This window comes from Salmo trutta, chromosome 15 (assembly GCF_901001165.1).
Source record: "Salmo trutta chromosome 15, fSalTru1.1, whole genome shotgun sequence".
NCBI lineage: Eukaryota > Metazoa > Chordata > Actinopteri > Salmoniformes > Salmonidae > Salmo > Salmo trutta.
This window is the reverse complement of record NC_042971.1, coordinates 47059442-47085978: the sequence shown is the minus strand read 5'-3', so window position 1 is coordinate 47085978 and position 26537 is coordinate 47059442. Positions and strand designations below refer to the sequence as shown.

The 26537-nt window shown below is 43.0% G+C and overlaps 2 protein-coding genes across 6 annotated transcripts in view; one reads left to right on the top strand and one right to left on the bottom strand.

The window, feature by feature from the left end:
* Positions 1-16996, bottom strand: part of LOC115149174 (histone-lysine N-methyltransferase SETD1B-A) — a 19988-nt gene extending 2992 nt beyond the window's left edge. The window contains exons 1-17 of one of the 3 annotated variants that reach the window (XM_029691779.1): positions 16911-16996; positions 13559-15733; positions 13229-13383; positions 12838-12936; positions 12155-12425; positions 9989-10110; positions 7928-9040; positions 5423-6163; positions 3987-4160; positions 3558-3842; positions 3313-3388; positions 2789-3205; positions 1316-2668; positions 929-1095; positions 638-763; positions 408-527; positions 122-259 (exon numbers count right to left, since the gene is read on the bottom strand). In XM_029691779.1, the coding sequence (XP_029547639.1) occupies positions 122-259; positions 408-527; positions 638-763; positions 929-1095; positions 1316-2668; positions 2789-3205; positions 3313-3388; positions 3558-3842; positions 3987-4160; positions 5423-6163; positions 7928-9040; positions 9989-10110; positions 12155-12425; positions 12838-12936; positions 13229-13383; positions 13559-13619 (5418 nt within the window). In that variant the 5' untranslated portion in view covers positions 13620-15733; positions 16911-16996. Of the gene's footprint in view, positions 1-121; positions 260-407; positions 528-637; positions 764-928; positions 1096-1315; positions 2669-2788; positions 3206-3312; positions 3389-3557; positions 3843-3986; positions 4161-5422; positions 6164-7927; positions 9041-9988; positions 10111-12154; positions 12426-12837; positions 12937-13228; positions 13384-13558; positions 15734-16167; positions 16256-16910 lie in introns of those variants that run through there. The other 2 variants (XM_029691778.1, XM_029691780.1) reach the window with 2 other exon arrangements.
* On the top strand, positions 15769-26537 carry LOC115149176 (rho-related GTP-binding protein RhoF). Of its 3 annotated transcripts, none has more exons than XM_029691783.1 (5): positions 15769-15988; positions 22324-22411; positions 24623-24732; positions 25575-25709; positions 25919-26537. In XM_029691783.1, the coding sequence occupies exons 1-5, from the start codon at positions 15887-15889 to the stop codon at positions 26081-26083; spliced, it is 600 nt and encodes a 199-aa protein (XP_029547643.1). In that variant the 5' UTR covers positions 15769-15886; the 3' UTR covers positions 26084-26537. The 3 variants fall into 3 exon arrangements, with proteins under 3 accessions (XP_029547643.1, XP_029547644.1, XP_029547642.1); XM_029691784.1 differs by lacking the exon at positions 15769-15988 and adding an exon at positions 17535-17621 and having other exon boundaries at positions 25919-26536; XM_029691782.1 differs by lacking the exon at positions 15769-15988 and adding an exon at positions 20908-21592.

Sequence of the window (26537 nt, the reverse complement as noted above, 5' to 3'; positions counted from 1 at the left end):
AACACAGTGGTGTTAGCATCCATGTCTTTGCTAGCCTAGCACTGTGAAACTGGGTCGATTCATTGACATTGACTTGATTACGATTTGCTGCAGCTCGAGAGGAGAAGAGAGAGACACTTACATTGCAGCTGTGGTTGATGAAGCGTGCGAAGTTGCCACACTTGGTAGCGTCTATGATGGTGTCATGGTCCACACGGAACATGTAGCTGCTCCCGATGCCCTCGTCCTCGTAACGCTTCTCCCTCATGTCAGCAATCACCTAGACACAGGATTGGATGGGTTTATACTCAGCCTGCTTAACACTCACCTGTATGGCATGATGTTTTGCAGCCGGCACAAAGTGCATGTTAGTGGTGTTGGATCATTTGTAGAATGCTTCCCATCTGTGCATAACCTGTTCTACTCACCTGTCTGATGTTCTGCCCCACATACTCAATCACCATCTCATCAGCAGCGATTGGCTCCATAGCGAACAAGCCCCAGTCGTGGATGTGCGACTTACAGAACCGAATCTTCTTCTTACGGAACTGGCGAAGAGTGTTAAAAAGGACAAATTGAAGTGACACAGTATTGCATTGACACACGTACAGTGTAAAATAACAGTAGTTGTGTGTGGGCTGTGTTTGGCCTTTGGTACCTTCAGCTGGTTGAACTTGAGCAGGTCGCTGTCACAGCTGAAAGAGGACAGCAGGCGGCGCTGTTCAGACCTCCGCTCAGAGCCAGCTCTGGTGGAGACTAGGGGCTGTGCGGGAATACTCATGCCCTGCAGAGAGAGAGATGGAGGAAGGGAGAGAAAGTGATGAGCTTCTACTCCACAAGCTCCTACTTCACCTTTAGACAAAAACAGACCCATCAAGACACAGATGAACAGAGACACCGTTGCTGATTTGAACTCAAGCCCACCAGCCCCTGCTCTGCTAAATCCCACCTGCATGTCTACAGGCCCCTCCTCCAGTAGGTGCTTGTTGCTGTTGAGGTATTTGATCTTGTCCTTCTTGTCAATCTTGTAGTAGCCCTCGCTACGGGCACAGCCAGTCATGTGATCCCTCATGCCATCGTCCCTCCTCTTCCTCTTCACCGCCGGGATGTTGGTAGGTACAGGACGAGTCAAGGGAATAAAAAGGCTTTTGGAGAAGGTAAGACCTTGTGTTGGTAAAACCATGAGCAAGCATTTCTAATTTACTACTTTTTAAAATGCTTGATGACTGAACAAAACTAAAAGACCAGTAACAAAGGGACACTAAAGGAACAGCACTTAGTAATGCACTAGCAGTAACTGGCAGTAATATTAGTAATGGCCAGTAGTAAAGGATATGAGGGTGCTGGACCCACAGCGTGTCGTTCAGCCAATCGTTGCCGTTGTCCTGCTGCAGCATCTTGTCGTAGGTGACCTGCAGGTGCCGGATGTCCTCTTCATCGATGCCGTCGTTCCAGATGTCGTACAGGATGGTCATCTCCTCAAACTCTGAGCGCGGAAAGTAGTGGGGCCACGGTGGTGTGGTGACGGGGGAGTGGCTGGCCAGCAGCAGCTCTTCCCACCCTCGCCGCACCTTACGGGCAGGCTTCTGCACGTGCTCCTCTTCTTCATAGGGGAGAAACCGGTCGTCAGGGGGCAAAACCGTATGCAGCCTTGTCTCCCCTTCCCTGAAGTCCAGGCCCACTGTGGAGGAGTCTAGCCCAGCGCGGCTGGGGATGTCAGGAAGAGCGGCTGCAGCAGCCATGTCTGCAGAGAACTCTCTGAGCTGGGCATCATGAGGCAACGATCGGGGCATGGGGCTAGGAGTCACCAAGAGCTCCATAAACTCAGTCTTAGGAGAGGTCAGTGCTGCAGCCTTTTTACTCTTGGGTCGCCCAGGCTTCCTCTTAGGTGGGGTTTCGTCAGGGGGCACGGGGAGGTCTAAGACTGGGACAGCAGGCAGGTCTTTTGGCACGCTGGTTAAGGCCTCTCCCTGGAGGGAGTTGGGGGGCAGGGTCTGGTTGGTCAGGGTGCTGAGTGGAGGCTCCTTGAACAGTGGGCTTTCTGAAGAGGCTTTCCAGTGGATGGGCAGGCCAACAACCAGGGCTGTGTTGTCTGGGAAGACAGGAGTGAAGGTCAGATCTCTGCCGGGGGTTCGGGGGATACCTGCACTCAGGACAGGAGACTGGGCAGGGTAGGAGAAGGGGCTGCTGGATATGCGGGGAGAGCTGATGCTGGCCAGGCTGCTGCCAGTCAGAGGAGCATCACTGTCAGGCGTGACGGGCACATTCTCTGTGCTGTTCTGGGACTTATCCAGGCCCCTTGCTCGGACCATCAGGTCCCTGCCAGGGGTGCGGGGCACATCCTCGTCTGTGGACAGCCTGGCCCGAAATGGAAGTGGGAGTTCCAGCAGGGGGCCGGGAGGAGGCAGCAGGAGGGAGTGGGCCTCCAAGGCCGGGGTAGGTGGAAGGTGCATAGATGGGTCTACTAGGGATCTAGGGAGGGCTGTGTTGGGCTCCAGGGATACAGGAGCCCCTCTACCTGGCGTACAGGGGAGATCCTCGTCCTCTGTGTGGGCCTTGGGTCGAGTGTCCTGGTCGCTGTCAGCCAGGGAGCCTGTTGGCGTGGGCGGCCGCAGGTTAGTAACATCGTCCTGGAGATCCATCTTAAATACAGGGATGGCGACTCCCAGGTCAATGTCTGGCTCCTCAGCTGAAAGACAACCAACATGTCAAGACAAACTGTCAGTTAAAAGCAATATGCAGTGCAACATCTGAAATGGAAACTGAAACATGAAGCTTTTGTGGTTAGGCAATAGGAGAGGGTTAAAACCTGGGACTCCTTTGGGTGAAGGGGGCCGGAGGTCCTCCAGGCTGGTCCGGCCAGGCTCCGCTGCCTCCTCCCCCTCACTGAGGGCTCTGTGGTTGGGCTTGAGCTTCAGCCCCTCCCTAGGCCTCTGGTCCTCATCTAAACCAGCCAGCTCCGAGGGCTCGTCCTGTGGGGGAGGAACTAGGGGCGTGCTGGGGGCCTTGGGCTCCACCTCCACCTCCTGCTCAGATGAGGACGACGAAGAGGAGGACGACGAAGAGGTCTGAACACGGTCCTCGTCTTTATCTGGTAGACTCTCCACATCTACCGCCGCCTCCTCTTCCTCCTCTTCCTCCTCCTCTGAACTGGATTCATATTCGGAGGAATCCCCACTCGCAGAGGAGTCAGAGTCGACTTTAGAGGATGCAGAACTGGCAAGTTCTGAAGGAGTGAGGAGGAAACACAGAGATAGGACAATTACAGAGGCAGCGTTTACACATAGAGAACTAAATAACTAACTACGGTCATTGACATCAGCGTGTATTTACCCTCATCCGACGACTCAGATGATTCACCGTCACTGGATGAGGCTGCCTCATCTTCGTCCTCATCCTCTTCACTCTCCTGAAAGATTAAATTCCAGAGGTTAAAAGCTCTTATAAAAAAATGGTTCTACAGTATGATGCCTCAGGTTGCCTTCTCCAATGAGATGAAGCACCTGTTGAAGGTTGTAGTGGTCAACACTTCATCTCCCATTCTAGGCCGATTTTAGGTAATTTGACTGACAGCTCACCTTTGCCGACGACAACCTGTCAGAGACCTCCGTCTCGTCAGGCTCCTCCTCCCTGTCGGAGAGGGACTCCTCCTTTCCAGAGGTCTCTACCTTCTCCTCTCCCTCACTGTCCAGCTCCAGCGGCCGGGCATGTCGTCTCCGAGAAGCTGCACTGTCCTCGTCCACCCTGGCCACATCTTCTGGGAGCTCTGCTATGTCCTCAAGCTCATCATCCACTGGCGTGGAGGGCCGCGCTCGCTTAGTATCCCCAGTGGAGGCAGCATCAGGAGGGTCCTTCCTCTTCACCTGAACACACACAAACACATTAATAATCTCTCCCACGGATTTGTGGCAAATGCACTTTGCCAAACATAAAATTATATAACTATTTTCCAGTAACAGAGACCTTTAGACATATTCTTAGTCAATCCTAAAAGTGTCTGGAGGTACCTTGAAGGAGGGTAGGCGGATGGCTCCTCGGAGGCCGATGCCCAGGCCCATACCCTCGTAGCCAAGGCCCTCACCCTTGTTCCAGTTCTCCAGTAGACTGGAGCCCATGGCCTCTTTGGGCTTGGGCTTCTCCTCCTCCTTTCCCTCGCCAGCCTTCACCGGGGTCAGGGACGCCTGGAGGATGAACAACAACATGGTACTCATATGAAAGCCTGTTAGCTATCTGGCTCAATAATGCAGGAGAATCCTTGGCTAGAATAGTCATGTCATTACAATTAAATGTCAGCCAGAGTTAGTGAAATAGCAAAGTAAAACTTCTGACAACATAGCCAGTTAACACAGCATTGTCATTTGCACTCAAATATTTCATCCATTTCAATTAACCAAACTCATTCAATTAACCAAACTCTAAATATATCGCTCCGATATGCCTACCTTGTTTTCACCAGTGTCCATCATTTCAACACATTCAAATAAATCTTCACTCATTATCTAGCTAGTGTGCATTCAACTTCAAGGTTAAATTCAAGGTTAGCTGAGCTTTTCTTATTCAAAACATTCCAGGAGTTTTAAATGAGGCCTTCCTCCAAAACATTCTTTTGTATCCAAGCAACAATGGCCACATTCTACCATTAGCATAAAGTTTTAGGGAGATACAGTATATTTTAGGTAACCGAAAGTTTACAGGCCCATTGAGAGCATCCTGTCGGGCTGTATCACCGCCTGGTATGGCAAATGCACCGCCCGCAAACTTGCAATGGAGTGCTGTATCAGATAACCTGTCCTCCACAATCCCCCGACCTCAACCAAATTGAGATGTTTTGGGATAAGTCAGACCGCATAGTGAAGGAAAAGCAGCCAATAAGTGCTCAGCATATGTGGAAACTCCTTCAAGACTGTTGGAAAAGCACTCCAGGTGAAGCTGGTTTAGAGAATGCCAAGAGTGTGCAAAGCTGTCATCAAGGCAAGGGTGGCTATTTGAAGAATATAAAATCTATATTGATTTGTTTAACACTTTTTTGGTTACTACATGATTCCATATGTTATTTCATTGTTTTGATATCTTCACTATTATTCTACAATGTAGAAAATAGTAAAAATAAAAAAAAAACCTTGAATGAGTAGGTGTGTTCAAACTTTTGACTGGTACTGTATATATATTTATACTCCGGACTCCAACATTGCTCATCCTAATATTTATACATTTCTTAATTCCATTCTTGTGAGTATTGTTAGATACTACTGCACTGTTGGAGCTAGGAACATAAGCATTTCGCTACATCCGTAATAACATCTGCTAAATATGTGCATGCAACGAAAAAATTTGATTAAATTTGTGCTTCATGAAATATTCCAGATAATCTCAGAATTGACAAACACGCTAACATGAGACTGAAGTGAGACTAGATAGGAGCTGGCTTTGAAGAATGACTCACCTTGGCTGAGTGTTCTTTCTTATCCCACCACTCGTCAAAGGCCCTAAAGGCCACCACCTCCACCATCTTACGGTTGAGGTCCCTCTTCATGATGGCCTTCAGCTCCTTGACGATGACCAGCAGCACCCCTTCCACAGTGGCTTTGTGAGGGTCTTCCTTAGCCTCGTAGCCCGGTGGAGGAACGGCAGGGTTGAACTTGGGCATGCTGGGGTGCGGCCAGGGTTGCTGCCTGTGGCCCCCTGCACTGGCAGCTGGGGTGCTACTCATGGACAAGGGTGGGTAGGGACCCCCAAACTGCATGGCTGCTGACCCAGCTGCAGCCGCCCCTCCTGCGGTCATGAAGTGTGGGTAGGGGTAGGGACCCCGGGTCTGGACCATGCGACTCAGCATTTGGGTCTGCATCTGGAAGGACATGTGAACGCTGCCCCACTGAGGCAGGCAGCTCATCAGCTCCATCTGCATCATAGGCACCATGCCATGGGGGTAGAGGTGAGGCAGCATGGGGTGTGGAACTGCAGGTGCCAGGTGTGGGCCTGGGACAGCAGAGAGGTGGTGTGGAAGACCAAAGCCCGCTTGAGGGGGTAGAGGGGGGAAGCCGGGGGGTGGGAGGGGCATGGACTGCATGGGGGACACAGCAGAGTTGACCACAATTCCCTTGACACAGTCGCCACCGTGCGTGGGCGTGCCTGGCATGTCGTCCTCGTCCGAGATCTCCATGTCTTCCCCAGACGACTGATGGCTCTGTGTGGGAGAGAGAGGACAAGGTGTCAGGACATCTCTCTACACTACATGACCTGATAGTCATATAGGAAGCATCCACATAATGAGAAAAGTTTCTAGCTTCTCTACAAATCCCTATAATATCATAATAAATAGCAAACTCTGCCAGCGCCTTCTTTAAATTCCAAACACAGGCTGTCTAACACTAACCTTGATATTAGTGTCTAAAAAGGCACTACTAGAATTTTAGCAGCATGTGGTTATTTCCTAATCTTTCAAATCATGAACAGTTAATTACATCGACCTACACCGGGTTTGGCCGATGTAGGCCGTCATTGTAAATAAGAATTTGTTCTTAATTGACTTGCTTAGTTAAATAAAATTAAAAATTAAAAAATAAATCATAATTATTATTTGAAGGATGAGCCAAGTCTAAATACATTCAGCCCAAGTGTTAGCACAAGTATAATCAAATATATACATGATTCTTGGCTACAAAAAACACAACTGTTGATATAATGTCCTTGAATAGCTGTGTGAAACTACCAAAAAAAACTATATCGCAGAGCAACCAGGTTATGGTCATAGATTCAGTAACAATTTAGCTTTCATTGATAAATCATATCTGGGTGGCAATGAAATCAGGATTCATGAAACAATCAAAACCACAAAGATTGAAAAAGCCTGGGGAGCGGCCTGTGTGTGCCAAACTGCCCATATTATTGAAATGTTTGCTTTGCGATAACATAAAATATACAGGGATGTGAGCCAATCCTGATTGTCAAGCTCAACAGAACCAGGAAGTGGTGAGTTGAGTGTTGAATGGCTAACAGCCACCCTGGTAACTCGTCCCATGAGTGTTAGAAAGGGGAAGTGAAAGTGTTTTCTATTCCCCAACAGAAGAATGAGTCAGGTTTCCCAGTCACAGCCCTGGGTGTGGGCCTCCTATTACCAGGGCACAGGCTAGTTACAAACAGTGAGTAGTACCAAACATGAGGAAAATAACCATTTACACATCAACAGAAGAGTTACTTCCAAAAGTATTTTTTTTATCAAATACTATCAAATATTATTTGAAACGACAGAGGTAGCCTATTACACCCTAAAATTGTACTGCCACTTACTTTGCCTGTCAAATTGATCTGGGATCAGGTTAAAACTTTTGCTTGATGTTTCTCTGATGCATGTCCCCAGTTTGGAGTTTTGGATGAAATTTGTTATCGTGCCAGGTAGAGAATTAAATAGCAACTACGAGCTTTGAATGTTTTGCAAAATGATTAATACAATGGTTGCAAACACAAAGACATTCAAACAGAAAGACCATGGAAACAGATTTCAAAGTACATGACGAGTGTATAAAGTGTATATCTTTATGGGGCAATTAGTTCTGATGGCAGGGGGAAAACACTAATGTTCTGTGTCACTCACGGTATGTTGTTGATAACTTCACCTAGTTTGGAACAGACCCATAAAAAACGTCACTGTTTTGGTCACTGTTTGCTGTGAAACCAGAATAAACCATTTCCTCTTGTAGTATACAGACAGAAGAATGAAACAAAAAGGGAAAGTGCAGGCTTACTATCAGACACTGAAGCCTGTTTACTTCCGGTGCCCCCTCTGTAGCTGCCAAACAGATCCAGCTGCAAGCAGACATCTCCACAGCAATACTACTAATGTGGCCAAAAGTGTGTCATGTATGGAATGGAGTATCTGTTCCCCGTTTCCATCTTCCACTTTTTAAACATAGCATCTACCCAAAGTAAGGATGATACTGTTGGTTCTTACCTCCATTTTGTCTGTGGGTGTGTGGTTTCCAAGGCGACCATCCTTCAAGTCACTGGCGTTCTTCCCATGGAGATGGTCTGGAGAGCTGACTCCCTTGAGGAGCGAGCCTGTTACAAGGATGGGCTCCTCATCATCGGAGTCAGGCAGGGGCGTGGGGCTGACGTCCTCCAGGCCCGTGCTAGAGGGTCGAGAGGTGTGGGTGCCCCCATAAGGAGGGATGGGGGACAGCTGAGAGGAAGAGGAGGAGATGGGGCTGCAGACCATACGCACATCAGGGTCTGATGAGTCGCCTCCAGGAAGGAAGGGAAGCTTTGTCCTTTTCTCCTTCAGGAGCATCTCAATACGGGAGTCCAGGCTATTTCGCTCTGACTCCAGGGTGGGGGTGCCAGGGGAGGGGGGGCCGTGCTTTGGTGTCAGGGCAGGGGGGGTGCTGGGGTGGGCCTTGGGTTCTGGTGGGGGTTCTGGAATGGGTGGAGTAGCTGGCTTGTTCTTGACTGGCTTGAAGTCAGTGGCAGGGGCCATGGAGGGCTTCCGGTACTCTGCCTCCCGCTGGACAGGCTGGTGGAACGGAGATTCTGAGGGGGGGAACGCAGGGGGCATTGGGGCCTGCTGGTAGGGGGAAAAGGCAGACTTAAAACTGGCACTGGTAGGGGGAGGTGGTGTGTGGGCAAAGGATGAGGCAGAGGGAGGGGGTTCAGGTGGGGCAGGTTGGTGCTGCTTGAAGGCAGACTGTTCAGAGTTCCCTCGGTAGGAGGAGGATCCTGATCCCCCAGTTCCATGGACATAACGCCTCTCCGGTCTCCGGTTATAGGCATCCTGGAACTTGCTCTCGTGTCTGCGAGACTTGTAGCCTCCAGAGCCTTCGGCCCAGCTAGACTGGTAGGCTGGGGTGGCCTGCCTGCTGGAATAGTTGGAGTCCTGAGAGAAGGGTGTACTGGTCTGGCGCGGGGTGTGCGGGGTGCCCTGGGACTGCGGAGTGTCTTGCCTTAGGCTAGAGTAGGCCGTATCCTGGGACAGAGGGGTGGTGTTGGAGGCGGTGCTGCTGGGGGTCACTATGCCTCCCACTGCAGCAGACGAGCTGCTTTCAGAGAGCCGGCGCAGGGGCTGACAGGCCTGGGGAGGGACACACCAAACTCTGCTTAGGAAACACACTCACAGAAGGCACTTCATACAGTCAACTGCTGAACCCTATATAACATCCATCAGCATGGCTACATTGCTCATTTAATGTCACAATCAAGTTCAGGTTTTAAAAGGAAAATAATGCAACTTCATGCATCTTGAGCACACAGCAACTGTTATGATTTAACTTAATTAACAGGCCAATAATTATATCTAAAGATGTAGGGTCAGATTTTAGTTTTTGCGACAGTTCCCAATATGCATGAATTCAAACTGCTGAAGACAGCCGAGCACTGCTTGCAGGAGAAGCTGTGCAGTAAGGCTATGGCTCAAAGGCAGGCTTACAACAGCTCTGCCCCTTTCCTCTGCAGGCAGGCAGAGGTTCTAGACAACATTCCTTCCTGGGCCCCATTTTACCACCTGCTGCACTAATAAACTGGATTAGAGATAAGGGTGTCAGCTTATATTGGCTGGGGGTCACAGAGACTCACTGGAGTACAGCGCAGTAACAATGATTCAGGAATGGGGCAACATTTTTCACCAACCAAACCTATGAAGCTGGAAAAACTACTGACTTAACTATGTCTTCATCTGAAATACCTTTCTGATGACATACAATAAACTCATACTGGCTGGTCTGCAGTTGAGTATGGGACACTTTTTACTTTCAATAATGCAAAGCTCCTTAAAGCTGAGAGAACCAGGCTTATGCGCAGAACTTTACAATCTGTTCAAGGGACTAGGCCAGGGCCTTGACTATCAGTTGGCACTGCAGAGAGACTAGTTATGCAAACATAAAAAGGTAAATCAAATAGAATGTTCAGACATATTAAACACGCTTAACTTTCCTGTGAGCCTGTTTTGGAACACTTGCAAATTGTCTCAAATACAACATAACATAGTGCTGCTAAACATCCAACATAAAAGTGGTGGTCTTACCAGAAGAGCCTCTGCCAGGCTACGAGGGGACACTTGTCTGGCCTCCTCTCCTCCCACCGGAAGTGTCCGAGGGGTGAAGGTGCCATTCAACAGTAGCTGGAAGTACCTAAGGCGATTCTCACCTGGATGGATAAGGTTAAGATATGGTTCAATAAGTGAAATATATATATTTTTCTCAGTAGCCTTAGCAACTAGACTCATAGTAAATGCAAATCCAGGGCACTAAAATTAGTATGATATGGTTGTGTGAAATTCGTGGATGTCCATCATCCATTTCGTATGATACTGTATGTTAAGAGCATAGAGAATGATAGAGGTCTCTAGTGGCCGAAAGGCAGTATTTGCATGGGCAGCGCAATGGAGGGCTTCCACCATTTTAATGTAGTCAATTGGGTGGGACTCCCAACTTCATTGGCTGATCCCTCTTGGTGACCATGTTGGATTCATGTCCAACCGGGTCATCAGGCAGGATCAGCCAATTGTGAAGAAGAAAATGTACTACTTCAAAATGGAGATTGCCTCAATGGCACTGCCCATGCTGTCACAGAAGCAATAATGAATTATAATTCATATGATGTTGCAAATTACAATTTGTATGATGTTACAAATGCAATTCGTACAAAATGTTACAAATTCCAACTTGTTGTGGCTATCGTTAGCTAGGTGGCTAAGTAGGTGCAAAGTAATAAGTAGTTGCAAAGTTGCTAATTAGCTAAAATACTAATGTTGTCGGTGATGAGGTTCAAAGATGCAACATTTGGGTTGCTAGACCTTCGCATTTTACGCCCAACCAACCACCCTCCTTTCATTTTTGCCTTAAGTAACCTCTTGTCTTATGTAACCATACCAAAAGTAACATATTATACTAATTTGAGTGTCCTGGATTTTCATTTACTGTGTTATGTCTAGTCTATGAGACCAGGCGGACCTTAGAGGTATGTAAGAAGAACATCATTCACAGCAATAAATAAATATAAAATAAAATAAAACTTGAAAACAGAATTTGAGGAGTTTCTGCATGTGGAGTTTTCCACAAGGCAAACGTTCTAGTGACATTTAATTTAAGTTGTACATTTAAAATCTGCATATGGTAAATCAATGTCAACGATATGTGCGTACTATTGCAGGCAGGTGAAATTATAATGATAAATCGGTACTCAGTAGGCCTTAGATTTTCTGCTTGATCTCCAGCTTCTCATTATATAGGCTACCAGTTTAAATTAAATGCGGCACTGAGCACTTTCCCTATGACCCTCTGCTGATGTAAGAGGAACCACTGTCTATTCAAGAGATTAAGAGAATAGTGGTGCTTCCAAGACAATTAGGAACTCATGAGGTCAGTGATCTTCTGGTCGGAAAGTCAGAGCTCTCGAAAGATGACCATTCAAAACGATTTTTCCCAGGTCGAGTTAGTTCCCCCTCAGTGTTCCCAGTTGTCTTGAACGCACTGATGTTGGAAATTTCCGAGTTCCCAATTATTTTGAACACGCAAAAAAACTTCGTCATCATTAAACAATATTTTACTTGTTGACATTGGCTGCATTTTAACATGTTAATATTTACCATGTTAATATATTTGTCTGTAGCCATTAACATCAGTAATGAAGGACTTTCGCCTATTTCCCCGGCTAAATGGAATATCGTGTATCATATTTAGAATTTACTCGCTGAAATCAAGAAAAAATATATTTCGGCTATAAAGTTGCTTTAGAATTAGTAAAAAAAAATCATATGTAATTTAAGCATAATTGCATTATAGGCGTTTATTACAGGCGTCCATGTGCACATAAATAATTAAACAGCTATAACTAATTCAATGATGACTGCTATAATTGGATATAAATCAAATAAACCAAACGAAACTGCGTTTTATCTTTATTCAAGTCGGAAAATACCGTTCTGCAGTTTGCACACGCTATTGATGCTCGTGGGCTCGTTGGTAAATCGCACTTACATTCAGATGCAAGTGCTCTGGTTACCAAGCAACCACCGTAAACGTAGGCTATACACGTGACTAAATGTTGTCCTCCAAAAATGAAATTAGTGACGTCTTATAAATAAAATATCAAGTTTTCACGTATGCATAAATGTTGTTTCTACAACTGAGAATGAATTGCACATTATTTATAAATACTCACATACATATATACATACAAGATTTATTACCTTTAGGATCCAGCTCCAGGTGGATGATGTTGCCCATAACTGACGTGTTGTGAAGGGTCTGGACAGCATCCTTGGCTGCTTTTACAGTTCCAAAAACAACTTTGGCTAATCCCAAATGCTTTTTGTTCTTCGGATTGTATAGAATTTCCACCTCTTCTATGTCCCCAAATTTCTTGCACATGTCAGTCAAAAAACCTTCTCTGATGTTATCGTTCAGCCTCGCAAACGTCACCTCCTTGGGAGGCACGCGGCCGATGTAACATTCATCAATCTAGAGAAAGAAAATACTTACATTAAATGATGAATGTTACATTTATTTAGATTACAGCACATTTACCCAGTAGCCGTTGAAACCTAAATTCCAGGCTGCAATGCCCGATTAAATATCATATTTTTGGACATCTGCAGTTTACATTTCGAGAAACCAAACAACCACGATAGAATACTCTTGACATACAACATCCAAAATGTGTTCATGCTGTAAGGGACAATAGCTTAGCATGTGTTGCCTTTCTGGAGAACTACATCCTAAATAAAAAGCATGACACTTCCATCAACAACGTCGAGGGGGTGTGTCAGGCTACTTAAAACTTCGGAACCTTAGAAAAGGCTATAGCCCCAAAACATAAAAAGCATGGAACATTTTGTTAAGATCTGAGAGGGGGTGTGACTGATTACCCTACCTTAAACTTCGGAACTGGGAGATCCGTCTCCTTGTACTTCGTCCAAAGACGACCGATTCTCGGGTCTCGGACGATATCCACTGGTGGCATCCCAGGGTTCTGTAGAACGATAAAATGTAACTATTCCAGAAGTTCTGACAAGCAGGAAGAATATGACGCGCAAACTGCCGATATATCAAGACGGGGTTTACACCAGACACCACTACATTCATGAAAAAGGTTAGAGTTTATTGGAATTGTTTGGATAAACCTTTGACTGCGTTTAACGACGGGATAGTGACACTTCTGATGCACTGTGTCATGTGCAGAAAGTAACATATCAATCGTTGAGGCAAACACTGCAACAATGTAGCTTAGTGTTTCTCTTTTCGAATACGGATGTAACACTTACTGGCATGTTAAAAGTCGTTCCATCATAGCGATACAATTTGTGCGATCCCTTTTTCAACGCTGGGTCAATAATCAACTTGTAACTTCTACAATGGTGACTTCGTTTCTCCCCCGAACTGCAAACGGGATGGTGGTTGTCCATGCCGTTTGCCAAACCTGTGTAGAAATGTCAAGAAGATGAGAGCAACACAGACTTGCGCACAAACACTCGTTAGGTTACATTGTAGCGATACCTTTGCAAATACTATGAGGAGGAAAGCGGGGATTACAAGCGTATCCCAGTTACAGAAACAGACATTACAGAGGAAGGGGAAAAAAAGAGCAAGCTTACTTGAACTCTGCTTTCTGCCATGGTCTTCGTTTAGTCTGTTTCTTTCCCCTGCCTTGGACATGTTTTGTCCGATCGAACTTTATTTTAATAATCAAACGGCGAGATAATTTATCTTACTGATTAAATTACATGATTCAAAGAATACTGCCTCCCTTTTTGCGAGCCAACACATATTGTGCCTCCAGTCTGGGGTTTCTGTCTCTCCCACAATAGTATTGAGCTTCGCTACCCCTCATACCATTCGCACTTTCGATTTGAGGTTCTTTACATATGCGTACATTTTGTAATATTATTGGACCATTTTAAACACACAACACATGAATAAATCAAGATATGTATTGCATTTAAATGTACATATTATAAGTTGTTGTATAGTGGCTTTTTAGCTCGCACATTGGGTATGAAATAAGTGTTGAATCTACCGCCTACTTTTACTCAAAGAGCAAACACAAGATGGACATAGGTCGATGCAAGTTCTGTCTAAGCACAGATCTAGGGTCATTATTACGTTTTAATTCCTGATTGAAAATGTAAGCTCTAGGATATTAAACCTGACCCTAGAGCTGTGCTTATGGGCAATTCTCAGGAAATATGTTGGATCTGTTTACAATATATTACACAAATAAAACATACATTAAATACATTTTGAGACTATAGACTAGGCCTATATTATAACCTATACACACATTGTCTGTAATACCCGTATAATATTCAAAGGCCAAATATGGGTACATTTTAAAGTAACTGTTTATTTTAACCGACATGTTTTGCATTATTAATCTGTTTCATTGTCTTTTTGATATTTTGTGTTATGTTGGCTGAGGAGATGTGCCATCCATTGCTTGATATTTTTGCAGTGCTTGGGCAATTGGCTGGTTAACGTTAGCAGTTCCACCGGCCAATCAGAGCGAAGCACCATTTTAGCTTCTGCTATTAGAGGCACGGCTGAGGAATCTTTCAACAGAGAGCAGAAAGAGGGGGCTGGGCGCGCTCTCAGCAGCCATTTTCCTGAAATGGGACTCAATGGCCAATATGGGTTTCCTTTGTTTCAAAAGGGATCTTATACTTTATTTCCTCATCTCTTTCTGGACTATGATAAATAACAATGATTCCCCATTGACAGGATGGAGAAGAAGGAAGATAAAATACTGGATGTTATCCCTTTGACATTTTTAACCTTTTTCCTTCTCTGCTTGGAATCCATCTTTGTCCTAACTAGGTCATGGCACACCCATATAAAATTATTTTGGATTCTAAAGTAAAAAGAAAAAAGTATAGTGAATAAACAGCTTGTAGTTTGAAGTTGTTATGAAGAGAAGCACAGTAAATGTGTAATGGGATTTTGTTGACATTGCACTGTAAATGGCCATGTATGATTTATAGCATGTGTAAGTTAAATTGTGTTACCTTTTGTATATGTAGGAAATGTGAGCTTATTGTTATTAAAGTATCACAATTCTGTTATTTTTATTGACTTGATCATTTTGGAGTCATGGTGTTAGTAGAATTGCCAACTCTCTTCAATACATTAATTTGCATACTGTTTTAACTATATCCATCAGAGGCTAAATATATTTGCTCATCTAATGTCAGCACATAAAGCAGGCCAGAGAGCAAATGGCCTTTAGCAAAACTGCTGAATCATTTATAACTGGAAATTGGCTGTTGGTACTCAACTAACCCCCTTTACTTGTTCTACATTAAAGAGTGGTTGCTTCTCATCTTTCACATGGTACACCATCTAGTTACACAACAGAGACGTTTAATAACATGAAGGTCAGTAAGTATTCTTCTTTCAAATGATGGCTCCTGCACTAAATGTGTCAATTTATGCATGTTTTGTAATAGCTCACAGTAAGCAGTAGGCTATACATTCGGGCAATAGACAGAACAAATGCGAGGGTATAATGTGCCTGATGTTGCTTCATGGGCATATTTAAATTTCTGTAGAATTCCAGACACAATCCTACACTTATTGGTATCCTCAAAGGCTCACTACATAGACATTGAATCCAACTGGAAGCAGATGAAAAATGAAACTCTAATGAAAATATTTACCTTAACATTGTGAGGAAATACATTTATCAGGCCTAAATGCAGGGGGAAATTGAACATTCTTATTCCCATCTTCGGATCCTCTTATAGTGGTTTAAAGGATGAGTGGGGATGCAACTCCTAAAAAGGAAGAAAACAATTAGCCCAAAACTGTCTATTGAAGGCTTTTGACTTAGTCTTGACTGCTATTTGACTAACGAATAACAAATGCTGAAAATCTTCAAGCAGCATCAGTAAGTGCAGTATGCAAACCAACTCCCCTCTCTCTTCCTGATGACAGGATTGCAGTCAAATCCCTCACCCTCGAATTTGAAGATATCAAAAATAAACCTAAACGACATAACCTACTGCCATGGAAATCTTGTCATTTTAAAGGTAATGGATTTTCATCTGTCTCAATGTATTAGTTCTAAACAACAGTAATGTTACATTTGACTGTTTTAGGACAGGTTCACCAAAGAGGGATTTGCCTAAATTGATCTCATTAACAACTATTATATTGTAACATTAAATTGTGAAATGTTGTTGGAATTAGATGCTAATAATAAACTTACAGTTAATTAAAACATGTAATCCAAGAGAAAAATGTCTTATTGGGAACAAATGCTTTTAGGGGTAAAATTTATCTGGTAGACCTCTCATTGCTCCCCCTTGTCCAAAAACGACCTTTCATATGTACTTTCGTTTAATGGCTTCTGTCTGCTGTTGTTCTCAATTTCAAAATGGCTTCTTCACAGACAAAGGAGATCACTGTGTGTTGGTTAAGTTGCTTCGCCATTGCTGGGCGAGGTAGTCATTCGCAAGAAAGAGCTGCAGTTTCCCACACAGGGGTCTCTGTTTGCACACTGGAAATGTATCAATGGTGCGCAAGAAATATGACTTCAACTGGTGTGTTTGTAAAAGTGTAGACTACAGCAAAATTGAAACGACAGAGCGAAGAAACATGGCACAATCAGTCCAGTCGTCTAGTTGCAGGGCTACAGTTGATAGACTTTAAACGGGTTTGGCAAACATCAGTAATCTGAGGATCTGGCCATGGCCAGTTGCCAAATGTATGAGAGAACTGCACCCACACAGCCATATAAGGTCAGAAGAAACGATTTCGAACATAGTGCTGTATTTCTTTCAGGATACTCAAAGGGGATTTCAGACTTCTTCGCACTCTGTCTCCCCTTCAAGATAATGATTCGATGTTGTATTTCGAGGTGTTGATCAGCTACACACGAAGATTTTAGGAGATGTCATACAAGCAAGATGTAATCCATCCTATAGGTAAAGGAGAAAAATAGGAACAAACCTGTCTGTGTGTACACTGTATGTATGTTTTCCTGAGTATTAAAGTGTCTCGAGTTGAACTCTTCTGGTTGCAGTGAATATGCCATGGATTATGTTGATCAACCTTAATCGCATGATCCACACAGAGGTTAAACAACCTCATTTATGTTTCAGAAACAGAGAAATAGTCTACATGTCGGAAATGTTTTAGTCAACTGTAGAGGAGCTTGTATTTCCAGGCAGGGCTCAATTCCTATTGCACAATCGCTGCGTAAATGGCTAAGGGTAAAAGGAGTGTCGAACCATTAGGTCACGAGGCTCCATGCAACGCCGTAAACCATGAATCCAACAAACTGTTGTTTACACCCTCTGAAAACAAAATAGACGCGTTGGGCAAGCCAGATAGCAGCAATCGATGGGCCTTTCTTGTAGAGAATAGAACATGCAGGCCATTCCATCCGCTCCCTCAGTGCTCAAATTATTGAAGACCATGTTTTTGCTATTGTTGAAGCAGCTAGAGCGGAAGTAATGTAAAAATAAAAAAGTGTTACCCAAATGTCTTATTCTATGACCGACAGAGCACTGTTAAATCCGACTGAATCATAGTATAAAGGCTTGTTGTATGGCAAAGCCGACCAGCTGTTATTACGCAAGCAGAGAAGGAACACATTAAAGCACACCCAGAAAAAAGGGAATGGGCCTCTTGTGCAGAAGACCGACTGCTCGCAGCACAGTAGGGTATATTTATTTGCCTATACTCTCGGACCATTGTATGTCAAGCTGTTATATTTAGGCAAGCTATTTAGACCTTAAAAAAGTTAATAGTTCAAATGATTCGTGTTTTCAATGGCAGCATAACTAAATGGGTTTTATAATTCTTTGTTTTTCAGTTAATCGATACTGCTGTTTTCGATAGGGTTTTTGTCAGGATGTATTTGTCAAAACAGAAAAATGAGAGGTTCTGCACGTTTGAAAGCGTATTGAAAATCCAATTTTGAGTATTTAATTTAGAATAATGAATTCAAACCTTATTCAACCAACAATTAAAGCCTGTAACCTATAGACAAAATAAAATGTACCTACAAATAAATCGACCCGGCGTAATTTAGATAATCTCCCATTTTTTTAAAGCACTGTTGTTACACAATCAATGTTACACAATCTGTTGGCCAACAAACATTTAAATCTGCAATAATTTAAACACGTCTTTTTATAATCGCATGCTTTTTGTCTTTTCTAATCTGGTTTTCAGTTCCATAGAAATATAAAAGATTATATGGAGGGTTTTTCATTTATCAAAATAGTAGGAGTCCGGTTGATTTATGTTGGATGCACGACGGCATTTTAGCTCATGAATTGTGATTAAGTATGTTACAGGAAAATAAAGATCAAATTTTAAGATTTACATTTTGTTGCATAAACAATTGATTTCCATCTCCAACACTATCCAAATCACAATGAGGTATGGAATTAATGTTGTAATCGTTCTGTGGAGGCTGTCAACATGTCCACTGTTACAGCGTGACCAATCACACACAGTCCAAAATGGACAGGAGAGAGAGGCCATAGTGGCCTATTGGGATTTTAAACATTATTTTACTCCAATTTATTGTGAATATTGAAGGTTTATTGACGCGATAACAGGAAAGCCAACGCTATTATTCATACAGGCTAACATTCCACTTCACATAAATCCCATTCGTTGTTCCATGATTCGTTGATCTGTTATTTAGATTAGAAAAATATGATGATATAAATGTACATATATAGACCTATTGTGTGTATTTTGCTTTTATATTCTCTGGGTCTGTATTTATTTTTCCATGAACTGTATATGCTATCTAAACTAAATATATGTTTTATTGGGTTTTTCTCTCTGTATTGCTTTTGACACACATTTTCATGTCGGGAAGCCTACATGACAGACCTACTTGAAATATTCCTTTTGATGGCATTCTTGTAGGTGACAATGAAGTAATAGTTTGATTGTTACATACAATTATACATTTGTTTTAAACATTTACATAAAAAACAACCCAATGGTAGGCTATTTCTCTTATTAAATGTGAATCAAAATATAATTTTTATCCTGCTACCATTTTAAAGAAATTGTGTTTCAAATGTACTTACGCCTTCGAAATGTTCATTGAAATATAATTTTGAACGGCAAATAAATATAAATTAATCAGATGTCTGTTATGTTTTCTTTTGAGTTTTTGACATTGATTGTTTTGATATCTGAGACAATTAAGAAGACTCAGAGATGATGATTTTAAAATACATTGTAGCTTTACTTTAAGAAAAATATGATGCCAATTTACTATTGGTTTAGTGGTCACATTTTCAGTATAATTTCAAGGGGCTCAGTGGAACCACAGTCTGTGTAGCAGTCTGTTTAGCTATCATTTTCTCCTTGCCACTCCTGTCATGCTAAACTTTGGCATGTAACATGGAATACAATTCATGGAATGTCAGCAAAACTGACTGGTACCCAGACTAGAACCACACAGGGTGATATACTGAATGAATCAACACAAAGAAGAGCCTTTTCTTCCATGGTGGTAAATTACAAAAAAATATTATATATAAACGCAACATGTGAAGTGTTGGTTTCATGAGCTAAAATAAAATATCCCAGAAATGTTCCATGCGCACAAAAAGCAGATTTCTCTCAAATTTTGTGCACAAATTAGTTCACATCGCTATTAGTGAGCATTTCCCCTTTGCCAAGATAATCCATCCACCTGACAGGTGTGGCATATAAAGAAGCTTATTAAACAGCATGATCATTACACAAGTGTACCTTGTGCTGGGGATAAAAGGCCACACTAAAATGTGCAGTTTTGTCACACAACACAATGCCACAGATGTCTCAAGTTTTGAGGGAGTGTGCAATTGGCATGCTGACTGTAGGAATGTCCACCAGAGCTGTTGCCAGAGAACTTAGTGTTCACTTTTCTACCATAAGCCACTTCAGTCGTTTTAGAGAATTTGGAGTACATCCAACTGGCCTCACAACCGCAGACCACGTGTAAACTCGCCAGCCCAGGACCTCCACATCTGGCTTGTTCACCTGCGGGATCGTCTGAGACCAGCCACCCGGACAGCTGATGAAACTGTGGGTTTGCACAGCCAAAGAATTTCTGCACAAACTGTCAGAAACCATCTCAGGGAAGGTCATCTGCTTGTTGTCCTCACCAGGGTCTTGACCGGACTGCAGTTTGGCGTCATAAGCGACTTCAGTGGGCAAATGCTCACCTTCGATGGCCACTGGCACGCTGGAGAAGTGTGCTCTTCACGGATTGTGAACAGAGTGCCCCATGGTAGCGGTGGGGTTATGGTACGGGCAGGCATAAACTACGGCCAACGAACAGAATTGCATTTTATTGATGTCAATTTGAATGCACAGAGATACCGTGACGAGATCATGAGACCCATTGTTGTGCCATTCATCCGCCGCCATCACCTCATGTTTCAGCATGATAATGCATGGCCCAATGTCACAAGGACCAACAGATGCATATCTGCATTCCCAGTCATGCGAAATCCATAGATTAGGGTCTAATTCAATTATTTTTGACTGATTTCCTTATATGAACTGTAACTCAGTAAAATCTTTGAAATTGTTGCATGTTGCATTTTATATTTTTGTTCGGTATAAAATAAGAGCGCTCTTAAGGTACAGGCACAGGTTACTAGGTCAAGTCAAATGTTACTAGGCCTGTGTGTGATCCTAACCCCAGCTAACCCAGAGTCCACTCAGTTATAGCTCTCTATATCACAGAGCACAAATACTTCATATACCACTGATCATTATTGGCTCCCGAGTGGCACAGCGGTCTAAGGCACTGCATCTCAGTGCTAGAGGCGTCACTACAGGCCCTGGTTCGTTCCCGGGCTATATCACAACCAGCCGTGATCGGGAATCGCATAGGGCAGCGCACAATTGGCCCAGCGTTGTCCGGGTTAGGGGAGGGTTAGGCCGGGGTAGTCCGTCATTGTAAAATAAGAATTTGTTCTAAACTGACATTCCTAGTTAAATAAAGGTTCAAAAAAATACATTGGTTTCTGCTCTGAGAGGGAAGGGGAGGGCACAGAGCAGAGCGATCTACTCAGAACTCTTCTACAGCACACTCAACACACCTTTCTAAATAGAGGAAGTGCCTCAGTGTGAGCCTGAGCCCCACCCAGTGATGTGACGGGACAGGCCAGATGACTACAGAGCAGTAGAGAAAGCGAGCAGCTGTAGACTGACTGTATTGCGTGACTGAGCTTTTACCACAGAGACGCTTCCAGTGAACAAATTGATTAGGAAGAGAAGGGTGTTCAGGGTCACTAGGAAATAACTGAAGTTGGAAAGGACAATTAAGTGGTGAACAGAGCAGAGTGAGACACCTGTTCAAGATGAGACTGAGCTTGGTTTGTTCCTCTTGTTGACACTCATTCTTCCCACTTAGCCAGGTTCTCTTTATAAATTCACTGGGCAGAACTGACATGTGTTCAGACTCAGTTGGGAGGGACTGACTTTATCCTGACTTCTGTCTGACTGCGACCTGTTGGACTCTAGATATGACACAGAATGGTACTGTGACTAGCAATGGCAACGCTAAGAAGGGAGAAGAACTAAAAATTGTTATTGTGGGTGATGGGGGATGTGGGAAAACATCCCTTCTAATGGTGTATGCCAAAGGAGACTTTCCAGAGGTAAGGACAACATGGCATCTAGTGGCTTCTCTTGAGATGTTTGCATATTAGAGTAAGGATGTAAGTGTGTTCATGAACATAATTGTTTTAGATTAATGTAATCACCCTTTAAAAAATATATATATTTATGCAGTCATTATTAATTTGTGCCCTTTTGAGGGTGACATCACCAAGCCATACTCAAGAGTTTTGTTCCTGTCAGGAAAGTAGCCTCATGATTATCTCCACTCTATCATGAAATGAATGTAAAAGTATATTGTTTATATCACTAATCTTACTAACTTATTTCTTAATACAAATAAAACAAGTTATTTTATTGCCATCTCCATTATTGGTCAGCAGATTTATGCTTTGTTCATTATTCAAGTTAAGACTCTAATACCAACACTGTCAGTGCCAGCATAAACAACCTTTTCAATAAACAGTTTAGACTATGCAAATATATTTCTTTTTCACTGCATTAACTCTCCCCAAAAAAGTCATGGTAAGTTAGCACAAATAAGTAACACTATTCTAAATATAGGCTTCCTTCTCCAAAGATAATGATTTGTAACATAATTAAGGAATTCTCCTAGACAGAGCATTACATGTATTCAAGATCTATGGCACTGTATCCAGTTTTGGTTGAATTACATTGTCTCAATTATGTGCATTTACAGTATCCCGTGGATGAAATGCAAAATGATTGAAATACTGAATTTCTTTCTCCCTTTGTCATTTCTGTTTAACAGAAGTATGCTCCGTCTGTGTTTGAGAAATATGTCACCACAGTCACGTATGGAGGGAAAGAGATTCGGCTCAACCTCTATGACACAGCTGGTAAGGTCCCCTATGCAACATAATCATTATTAAGTATCTATGGATCAAGAAGAGGGTTCTGTTCCTGCACAATGGGCAGGTATGTAGGGTGTGGATCGTTGTTCTGTGGGTGTGGAGTCATCTTGCCTGTAATGCTGGAGCAGATATATTCTGATAGCATATCTTTGATCAGCTAGGTGGAACATAAAGCTAGATAGAAGGATAGAATTGTGTCAGGTAAGTGCAATCCAAGCATTGGGTTCAGAACAGAGATTCTGAAATGCTTTCAATTATTGACTAATATAGCCATCAGTTAAAAATATTGTGACTTATTTATCCTCTTGTTTTCTGGAGAATACACAGTAAAAACAAACATGGGACTAGTTTGCTGGAGGATGAGAACTGAAAATGTGTCTTATGACTTTCTCTATGACTGGAAACCTTTTGTCCAAACAATGTGTTTAGTTGAAATGTCATAATGGAGTATTGTAGATTTACTGTCTGACTGTAGTAGATTACATTGTTTTTGTAAACGATGAGTATGACGCGACATCTCACTGAGTGTTACACCTTGCCCTCTCACAGCACTGATGCAATGACACGCAGCAGTGTTGCAGAAAGCTGCTGTGACAGAGGATGTGGTGGAGGCTCATCTATAGAAATAATGTTTGTAACTGTATTTGCATCTGAGTGGTTCTTTGATACTTTAAACTAGACATTGTCAGTGAAACCTCAGATTATCAACTCAAATGGCTAGATATTGAATTGAAAATCTCAATAGCTTCTAAATAATAACTTTATTCTGTTGAATTGTTTACTTTTTGATTAAGAGCATGTCAAACTTGATTTTCTAGTTTTTCAGCTCATTGTTATAGATATCACAAATAGAGTACCACAGTATGAGTCATATTACCCATAAAACCTAGCGGTCAAAAAAGGAAATGGTTCCAATCGTTTTCCAACATACATTTTCCTATAGGGGACTTTAGAAACACTTTTAGAAACACCTTCTTTAACCTGTCTCCTCCCCTTCATATACACTGATTGAAGTGGATTTAGCAGGTGACTTCAGTAAGGGATCACAAAACGCAGCCATTATTTTAAGCGTTTCTAAAATCCCCTATGGGAAAAATGAATGGTAGAAAAATTATTGGAACCATTTCCCTGTTTTGACCACCAGGTTTTCAGGGTATTTTGACACCTCCACTATGTGGCTCTATACCAGCATACACTGAGTTCACAAAACATTAGGAACACCTGACTTTCCATGACATATACTGATGAGGTGAAAGCTGTGATCCCTTACTGATATCACCTGTTAAATCCACTTCAATCAGGGTAAATGAAGAGGAAGAGACAGATCAAAGAAGGACTTTTAAGTCTTGAGACAATTGAGACATGTCTTGTGTATGTGTACCATTCAGAGGGTGAATGGGCAAGACAAAAGATTTAAGTCTCTTTGAACGGGGAATGGTAGTAGGTGACAGGCGCACCGGTTTGAGTGTGTCAAGAACTGCAACACTGCTGGGTTTTTCACACTCAACAGTTTCCCGTGTGTATCAAGAATGGTCCACCACCCAAAGGACATCCAGCCAACTAGACACAACTGTGAGAAGCATTGGAGTCAACATGGGCCAGCATCCCTGTGGAACGCTTTCGACACCTTGTAGAGTCCATGCCTCAACGAATGGAGGCTGTTCTGAGGACAAAAGGGGGTGTAACACAATATTAGGAAGGTGTACCTAATGTTTTGTACACTGTGTATTTTATGGTTTTATCAAGACTTGTGGAATACTTGGCTTCCTGAGAAGTTAGTTTCAGAAATGACTTTATACTTGTTCTCTATCAATACTGGATATTGCAAACCACTCCCCTCTAGAAATGTAAGTTACACGTATTGACTAATAACAGTGGCAGAATGATCTACTTACTATGTTGGGGCTGATTTTGGTGTTTCCAAGGACAACCTATCACGTGTCCTAGTACAGTGTCTCCACTGTGAGTCCCCGGCTTATCTTAGCCTAACTGCCGCGACAGCCACTTTATTCGACAGGAAAAGGAAGTTGAAGCCAGGATGTGGTTTTATAACTGGTTATAACATGGTTTCAGTATCAACTCATTCCATTACTAGAGGTTGTTGGGGGGGGGGGGGCTGTAATATTGTCTCTATTTTCCTTCTGTAAGTTCACCAAACACTTTACATTGAGTGTATTTGTGTGTCCATTTTTTCAGGCCAAGATGATTACGATCGTTTGAGGCCACTCTCCTACCAGAATGCCAACCTGGTGTTAGTTTGTTATGATGTGACCAACCCCACCAGTTTTGAAAATGTCTTAATCAAGGTAAGCTCATTGATCATGATTCATCTACGATATTACATTATCAGTGACAGCCAATGACATTCATATTCTGCCCAACAACAGCCAACGCTAAGTAAGCAGCTAACCACAGTGAATTTAAGGGCCTGCATGTTTTGCTAGGATCCCGGTACAGTGCATAATAGATCTAGTGAGTATTGTCTGTACAAATAAACAAGCACAACCTTAGTCTCCACAGAGAGGTGGGAAAGGTATTGCGAGTTCACCGCTTATCAGTGGTTAGACGTCATGTCAAGGCAGGAATTTGATGAATGATTGTTGGAGATTGACTTTGATGTGACTGTGTACATTCTTTTGACTTTGCTCGCTACTTGTGACTCAACCAGAGCACATGAACTTTGACCCCAGTGGCTTGGCCTGAAAAACAAACGGCACTGTGCTAGAAGCCTCCCTCAATGAGCAGGGAAATGTCAATACAGAGCCATGAATGCATACCATGTGATAAAGTCAAGGGGAATGCAGTCAGAGTGAGACTTTGTAGGCACAAAACATTACACCAAGGGAGGGGGTAAACACGCCTACTTGTAGAAACAATACCTGGGTGGATGTAGAGCCAAACCAAACAACCTGTCAATGTAGTATTTTTGTAGGCTATTTTATAAGTATCTGTTTCCTCTGTTGGGTCATTGATGAAACTTATTGCTAATTGTTTATGGGTCCAGTCAATGAAAATATGAAAACAGTGCACACACACAGTATGCAAACACCATGATCCCGCGTGTAATCTCAATGTGACAGTTTGAGCTCCTTCCATACCTTGACCTCTTACCTCTACATTCACTATTGTGTTCTGCTGTCTCACGCAGTGGTACCCGGAAGTGAACCACTTCTGTCGCGATATTCCTGTCATTCTGATTGGCTGTAAGACTGACCTGAGGAAGGATAAGGAGCGTACCAGGAGACTCAAAGCCATGGATCAGGCTCCCATCACTTACACACAGGTGAGGATCAACCTGTCCTCCTGATGACAGGGTTTATACACATAAGTTGAGGTGTGGTGCTTTTACTTTAACCATTTCATTTGAATTATGGATAATGACCTTCAAATGCTTGATCCGCGAAAACCTTTTCTGATTTGCCCTGTTTACCAGTCTCCAATTCTGGTCCAGTACTCCGTCATCCAGTGAATGCTCATTGTTTGGTTCCACAGGGTGAGGAGACCAGGCAGCATATGAGTGCTGAGCTTTATCTAGAGTGTTCAGCCAAATACCGGGAGAACGTAGAGGACATTTTCAGAGATGCCACCAAAAAAGCCCTGGCATCAAGCCGTAGAGCAAGACACCGTACGAAGAAGAGCCATTGTGTCATCCTGTGACCTCGTTCTAGTGAAAGAACAGAGGCTTGAAGTCCATTGACACAACGGGACACTCTGTCCTCTGGTCTTACATGCCAAAGCTACACAATCTGCTGCTTGTCTATTATAAACAACTGCTTGCCACATCCTGGGTCATCCTAATTCAATTTCAAGAAGAGCCTGTTCCATCCCCAACCAATTCATGCCTTTTGGATCTGGACAATGATATTGAACACTGAACTAATATCTGCTAAGATCTGCTAGGATAGAGATGGTATTCCTGCTAGTTCTATGGGCGCCAGGTCTATCCTGGGATTCTAGAGTGGTTTTGTTAATGACTAGCTACGTTAGATCAGGGTGTAAATTGGCATATAAAAGCAGATTGAGATTGTGCTTCATATACTTTTTTTCAAATATCCTTTTATCAACTACTGAATTTCTCTTTTTACTTTGATAAAGAACTTGTTATGCCTAT

Excerpts from the sequence above, each read along its gene's own strand:
- LOC115149176 (XM_029691782.1), top strand. The coding sequence starts at position 21,458 with ATGACACAGAATGGTACTGTGACTAGCAATGGCAACGCTAAGAAGGGA. Across the intron at positions 21,593-22,323 it reads CCAAAGGAGACTTTCCAGAG|AAGTATGCTCCGTCTGTGTT; the intron begins GTAAGGACAACA and ends TCTGTTTAACAG. Across the intron at positions 22,412-24,622 it reads CAACCTCTATGACACAGCTG|GCCAAGATGATTACGATCGT; the intron begins GTAAGGTCCCCT and ends CCATTTTTTCAG.